The sequence below is a fragment of the Vigna unguiculata genome, chromosome 5, assembly GCF_037176805.1.
Source record: "Vigna unguiculata cultivar grain cowpea cultivar isolate G323 ecotype 2 chromosome 5, ASM3717680v1, whole genome shotgun sequence".
Lineage (NCBI taxonomy): Eukaryota > Viridiplantae > Streptophyta > Magnoliopsida > Fabales > Fabaceae > Vigna > Vigna unguiculata.
In genome coordinates this window covers 41,566,621-41,574,301 of record NC_140796.1, presented here as the reverse complement: position 1 = coordinate 41,574,301, position 7,681 = coordinate 41,566,621, and the positions used below count along the sequence as shown (strand labels likewise).

The 7,681-nt window shown below is 33.9% G+C and overlaps 1 protein-coding gene across 1 annotated transcript; it reads left to right on the top strand.

The window, feature by feature from the left end:
• The first annotated feature begins 4,104 nt into the window (after positions 1 to 4,104).
• Positions 4,105 to 7,309, top strand: LOC146886446 (uncharacterized). Its single transcript, XM_085673453.1, has 5 exons — positions 4,105 to 4,191; positions 4,291 to 4,572; positions 4,660 to 5,178; positions 5,778 to 6,102; positions 7,305 to 7,309. Exons 1-5 carry the CDS (start codon positions 4,105 to 4,107, stop codon positions 7,307 to 7,309), a joined length of 1,218 nt encoding a protein of 405 aa, XP_085529579.1.
• The last annotated feature ends 372 nt before the right edge of the window (positions 7,310 to 7,681 follow it).

Here is a 7,681-nt window from a genome sequence, read left to right as displayed (position 1 = left end):
AATGGGTAATTTGAAGTTGACACATTTGAGTAAAATTTATTTCTTGGGATGGGTGTCATATTTATTTTATATTTATATGTGCATAGCTCACCCTATCTGTTTGTGTGTAGCGATGATTGGATAACTTGTTATCCGGGAGCAGATGATTTGACAGGTGAGCCAGGAGACGCTTGAGTTCAGAGAGCGGGATTATATAGGCATTTGAAGACTTTGATCTTTTGATATTTTTATGTTTTTGAACATTATCTATTTTAGTTGTTTTATGGCTGTAATAAATTTTTGATCGCGAATATTTGTAATGTATGTGATTCCATGGTTTTAATTTTCCCGCGTTATTGGGAAAGTATTGTTATAAATGAGATTTGACCGTTAATAATTTGTTTAATTATTTTATTATATTTATTATAAAAGTAATATTCCTTAGGGATGTTATAGTTTAGGTCTTGCTTTCATAAATAGTAGGCTAATCCAAGCCCAATAGAGAGCATTGGCCAAGACACTCTCCTTGCCACATGAAAGGAGTGGCTTCTAGCTTACAAATGAGTGTCATACCACTTGTCATGCATCCAACCCATCATTCACTTTGGTTTAGCACTTCTAATTAGCTTTTCTTGCTTTATTCTTTGCTTCTTTTCAAGTGCATTGGCTCTCGGGTTTGAGATTTGATTTGGTGTTTGGTATGACTTTTAGCTTGGTTGATATTCTAGTGGTAGCATCTTAGGTGGTGGATGTGAAGTAAACTTTTAGCTTTGTGCTTTCATTATAATTTCTTCGTTTTCCTCACCTTTGAGAGCCTTGATCCTACAATCTTTGAGAGTGTGTGAGCTAACCATTTTAGTTTGCATAGTTTCTTGTTGTTTTTCTTCACTATTTTGCAGTTGTTGGTTGTTGTTTTGGTGATTTTTGAATGTCCAAATATTTGTGTGTGGTGCCTCCAAGTTGCCACAATTGGTGCTATAAGTTTTGGCCATCAACTAAGGCCTTAAACCTTCCATCAAGCTCTCGGACATCAGTGTTTTGGCAGCACCATTCAACCTTTATTTTGCTTTGTTTCCATTGTAGTTTTGTGCTTTATTTTCTCTTCATCTTTTGGTCACTCATTTGGTACAAATTGAAGTATCTTTGTGTGCAAAATTTTTTGGTAAAATGGCCTAAAAAATTGTGAATTTCTAAGCTTGTTTTTGGCCATTCTTTTGGCATCCATTGTGCTTGGGAGATACTTCATTTTAGCACATACTTTGTGTTCCAAATTTTAGTTTTTTTTTTCCTCATTGTAATTGTGGCCTACTTATGTGTCTTGGGGAACCACAAGGTGTTCAATCTCATCTCCTAAGTAGAACCTTTCTCACCTATAGTGAAACGTTTTTAGTGGTAAGAGTGTTGAAAGTTCTAAGTGTTTTCTCACCTTGCCTTAGGCCGCATAGTTTAGATTCATGTTTTCACGTTGCATAGTGGCTTGATTTGTGAGACCAAAGTCTCTAAAATTTTGCCAATTAGGGGTTCGTTTTTAGTGATAATTTTTCTTTGTTTTGTTTGTTTGTGTGCTTTGTCTTAGGTGATTCTATCTACTTATTACTTGAACATTTATGTGAACTTTGAGTACTTTTGCAAGTGTAACCTTTGCAAGGATTAACCTTGGTACTTAAGAAGTCCTTGAGACTCACCTCGCTTACCTAGAGGTACACTCTTTCACCCTTTTATCCAAGTGCATAAGTTCATTCAATCACCATGAGTACATATTCTACATATAGTCCTAGGTTTCATAAGCATGGTAGTCATGAGTTGCATCATACATTTCATAGTGACATTTCATTCTTTAGGGAGGATATAGGTCCACTATCATTCATAGATTGGATGTGGGATACAGGGAAGTTGGTGCAACCATTTCTGGTGATCAAATATTTAAAGTTCTAAGTCTTGAACAGATACAACAAATTGCTAGTATTATTCAGTCTGGAAAAAAATCAACTAAAAAAAGGCTATTAACAGTACTTTTGTTGAATACTCTACTCAACCTATTGAAAAAGGTAAAGAAGGTATGCATTCTTGGATTTTTAATACTAGTGTTATAGATCATGTAGCATCTTCAATATATTTTTTTGTTAGCCATTATGAAATTAAGCCTATACACATTAAACTACCAAATAATGATCATGTTATTGCCAAATGCATAGGTACAATTTGTTTATCTTATCACATTATGATATATCATGTGTTGTATGTGCCTGAATTTACTTTGAATATTGTGTTTGTTCAGAAGCTCACAAATACTTTAGACTGCCAAATTGTTTTCTCTCATGATATTTTTTTTTAATACATGAGAACAATTCATTCAAGACAATTTGGCAAGCTAAGATATACAATGGTCTCTATCATTTCACTGGTCACTCGTTGAATGCTATTTCTCTTGAACACAACAAGGATTTTTTTAAGCATGTTAATGATCTTGATGTATGGCACTGTATACTTGGACATCCCTCCAAAAATATTAGAACAATTGTTTAAAAGCTATGATGATATTCATTATGATAGTTTGAATGTTTGTGCATATTGTCACTTAGCTAAACAACATAAGCTTCCTTTTCCCCTTAGCAAGACTAGAATTGATAATGCTTTTGATCTTCTACATATAGATATTTTGGAGCCCTCTGGAACCCCTTCTATACATGGCCACAAGTTTTGTCTTTCTATTGTTGATGACTTCACAAGGCATACATGGGTTTTCTTAATGAAAAGCAGAAGTGAAACTATGGGTTTGTTAAATAGTTTTGTTGTGCTTATTAAAAATAAATTTAATCAAAGTATCAAGATTATGAGGACTGATAATGGTCAAGAATTATGTTGGCCAGAGTTCTATTAAAAGAATGGTATTATTCAGCAAAAAACCTGCGTTGAAACACCACAACAAAACTCCATTGTTGAGAGAAAACACCAACACATCTTGAATGTTACTTGTTGTCTCATGTTTCAATCCAAACTTCCTAAAGTGTTTGGTCATATGCTATTTCACATTATGTTTTCGTTATTAATCGTCTTCACTCTTCCGTGATTTGTGATAAAAGTCCTTTTGAAATGATATATAATCTGTTGGCAAAAAGAAGGAAGTCGAGTGATTTTGAATGATGATCAAGCACTAATGAAGACAAAGTGTTCAATTATGCAAATGTTATCTTGTAAAATAAAATAAGTGTATTGTAGAATAGTTTAATTAAACTTAGAATCAGTAGCATGTCATTCGTCTTTCTAGAAGGTTTCTTATTTTTAGAAATACTACAGTGATAATCGATTATCACTATTGATAATCGATTATTTGTGCAGAACTTGTATTTTTCGAAAACCTACTGGAATAATCGATTATCTCCTGAAATAATCGATTATCCTATTCAAAATTTGCTTTTCAGGAAACCTACTGGAATAATCGATTATCCTTAGTGATAATCGATTATCCTTGGCAGTTGGAACATAACGACTCAATTCTTAACCTAATTTTCGAAAACTCTATTTAAGGAACTGCAGTTCAACTTTAAAAATACCTTTTCAAGATTCAGAGTTCTTTGGTTGTGACTGCAAAGTGTTGCTCTGTGAGATTCTTAAAGAAAACTTTGAAAAACCTAGTGTGAGTGAGCGATAACTTTTTCTAAGTGAGTTCTTAGAAGATTGAGTGTTGTGCTGTTGCTAGGAAAGCTGGTCATCCTCTGTGAGATTCAGGGGGAGTTTTGTTCATCTCTTGTGGCTGTTCAAGAGAGGTGTTTTCTAATCTTTTCTCTTGTATAATCTGTTGTAATTTTGATTATTATAGTGATTGAGTTAATCTCCTTGTTTAAGAGATTAACAACTGGACGTAGGGTCTTTTAATCCGAACCAGTATAAATATCAGTGTCCATCTTCTTCCCTTAAACTCCTTATTTATCTGCACATGCATTTAAAGTAACTATTACTTTAAGTTAATTAATTAAATTTTGAGAAAAATTTTAAAACCTGTCAAGATTTTTAAAAATCCAATTCACCCCCTCTTGATTTTTGACCTTTGTTTAGTCATTCCGCTGCGCGATACCAACAATTGGTATCAGAGCTTGCTTTGATAGTCATTCAAATTTTTCAAAAATGGTAGGGTCAAATCAAACTTTTGCTGAAGGTGCGTCTATCAATAGACCTCCACTTTTCACGGGTGAAAACTATCCTTTTTGGAAAGTCAGAATGCAAATATTTTTAGAATCAGTTGATAGGGGTATTTGGGATGCTGTTTTGAATGGACCATTTGTGCCTGTTAACGTTGTTAATGAAGTGCAGGAACCAAAGCCTTTTGCTCAATGGACTGCTGATGAAAATAGGCGAGCTCAATATGACGTTAAAGCCAGAAACATTATATCATCTGCTCTAACTCTTGATGAGTTCTACAGAATTTCTGTCTGCACCAGTGCACGCGAGATGTGGGAAATCCTTCGAGTGACTCATGAAGGAATTGACGATGTTAAACGGGCTAGAAAGAACTCCTTAATACAAGAATATGAGATGTTTCGAATGCAGCAGGGAGAAACCATCTACGATGTGCAGAAGCGGTTCACACACATTGTCAACCATCTCAATGGGCTAGGTAAAACATTTGATACTGATGAACTTAACATAAAAATTCTTAAATCTTTGAATAGGACTTAGCAGCCAAAGGTGACGGCTATCACGGAGTCACAGAATCTTGCAACAGTGACCATAGCGGCTCTGTTTGGAAAACTGAGAGAGCACGAGCTTGAGCTGGGAAGACTGAATGATGAAGAAGATCAAGGAAGAAAGAAAAATATTGCATTCAAAACCGAGGTTGTCAAAGGCAAAAAGCAAAAAGAGGAAGAAGATTCTAATGATGATGAGAATCTCAGTCTCATGATAAAGAAGTTCACAAAGTTCAGGAAGTCCAAAGGAAGAAATCAATTCAAGAGTAATAAGAAGGAGAATCAAGGAAGCCCCTCAAACTTTAAATGCTATGGATGTGGAGAAACTGGTCATGTAAAAGTAGACTGCCCAAATTCAAAAAGGAGTGATGAAAAGAAAAGCAAGAAATACTATAAGAAAAAGGCATACATAGCGTGGGAAGATAATGCCTCAAGTTCATCCAACTCTGAAGGATCCGATGAGGAAGAAGCAAACTTTTGCTTAATGGCCAATAGTGATCACTCTGACAGTGAGGTAAGCTCCTCTGACAATGAAAATGATTATGATTCTCTTTATGATGCTTTTCAAGAATTGCTTGCTAAATCCAGTAAACTAGATATTGCTCACAAAAAATTAAAAAAGGATTTTAAAGAATTACAAAACAATCTTGAAAAATCTCTTGAAGAAGAAAATGTTTTGAAAAATAAAATCTTAAGTTTAGAAAATAGAGAAATTGAGGCAGTTGAATGTGAATCTTGCAAAAGCTATATGTTTGAGTTAATGATTTTAGAAAAACAACTTAAAGATGCTTTAGAAAATAAATCTTTTGAAAAACATGCTTTTGAGAAGAAGAATCTAAGTAGAAATAAATTTGTTCCTAAAAATAAAATTAAAAGGACTCGCAGAGTGTGGGTAGAAAAAGGAACTGCTCACTATAGAAATACTTGTTTAGCTACTTGTTTTTATTACATGAAAAAGGGGCATACATCAAATAAAAGCAATATTAAACACTATGATGTTCCAAATGGGAAGTATACTTGGATGCCTATTGCTAGATAATTCTTATATCTCTCTAACCCCAAGGACCCAATAAAGTTAATGGGGACCTAAAGAAATTATTTTTTATTTTGTAGTTAACTTCCAAAGCTAGAAAATCATTGTGGTACCTTGACAGTGGATGCTCAAGACACATGACGGGTGATAAAAGGAAGATCAAGAATCTTAAAAGAAAGGATCAAGGATTTGTTACATATGGAGATAACAACAAAGGGAAAATAATTGGAATTGGAGATGTTGGTGGAGGGGATACCTTGGAGATCAAGGATGTGCTACTTGTAGAAGGACTGAAGCACAATCTTCTCAGTATTAGTCAACTATGCGACAAAGGTCTCAAAGTTATCTTTGAAAGTGATTACTGCACTATCCACCAAAAGGATTCTAATGAAATTGCTTTGAAAGGTATGAGACACAACAATATCTATTTAATTGATCTTGATTGTGCATCATCTAGTGATATAACATGTCTAGTTGCAAAAGAAGAAAATCCTTGGTTGTGGCATAAAAGGGCTGCTCATATTCACATGAAACAGTTGAATAAGTTGATTTCTAAGGAATTAGTGATTGGTTTACCAAAAATAAAATTTGAAAAAGATAAAATATGTGCTGCTTGTCAAAAAGGAAAACAAGTAAGATCATCCTTTCATTCAAAAAATATTTTATCTACTTCAAAGCCTTTAGAGCTTTTGCATATGGATTTATTTGGTCCCTCTAGGATTAAGAGTTATGGAGGAAATTATTATGCTCTTATTATTGTGGATGACTACTCTAGGTTTACTTGGACCTTCTTTCTTACCTTAAAAAGTGAAGCCTTTAAAGCATTTAAAAAATTTGCAAAATTAGTTCAAAATGAAAAAGATTTGAAAATTAAGATTATAAGAAGTGATCATGGTGGGGAATTTCAAAATGAGTCATTTGAAAAATTTTGTGATAAAAATGGAATTTTGCATAATTTCTCTGCACCTAGGACACCTCAATAGAATGGTGTTGTAGAGAGGAAAAATAGATCCTTAGAGGAACTGGCTAGAACAATGCTAAATGAATATAATGTTCCTAAATATTTTTGGGCTGATGCTGTGAGTACTGCATGTTATGTTTTAATTAGAATGCTTATTAGGCCTATTTTAAAAATTACTCCTTATGAATTATTTAAAGGTAGAAAGCCAAATATTGCTCATCTTAAAATTTTTGGATGCACGTGTTTTGTTTTAAATAATGGAAAAGAAAATTTAGGAAAATTTGATTCTAAAGCTGATGAGGCAATATTTCTAGGATATTCTCTTACTAGTAAAGCATATAGAGTCTTTAATCGAAGAACTTTGAATGTTGAAGAATCCATGCATGTTGTCTTTGATGAAGTTGTAGACCTTGAGGTGAACCCTCTTGAGTCAAATAAGTAAATTACAGGTGATGAAGAATATATTCAGGAGGCCCTTGATGAGATGTATTTAAATGAGAATCCACCTTATCAATCTGAAGATCTTGAAAAATGCTGGAAGTCACCAAGAGGACTATCTCTAGACAACATCATTGGTGATATTTCAAAAGGGGTAATCACTAGAAATATGAACAATTTCTGTATGAATGTTGCTTTTGTTTCGCAGATTGAACCAAAAAATGTTCAAGAAGCTCTTCAAGATGATCAATGGTGCATTGCAATGCAAGAGGAGCTCAATCAATTTGAAAGAAATAAAGTATGGGAGTTGATTCCAAGAGATGAATCCCTTCAAGTGATTGGAACAAGATGGGTTTTCAGAAATAAGATGGATGAAGATGGAAATATTACTAAGAACAAAGCTAGGCTTGTGGCAAAGGGATATCGACAAGAAGAAGGTATAGACTATGATGAAACATACGCCCCTGTTGCAAGGTTTTGCAAGCATAATGCAAGGTGAGTTTGAAATGTCAATGATGGGAGAATTAAACTTCTTCCTTGGTTTGCAAATTAAACAAATGGATGAAGGGACATTCATATCTCAAT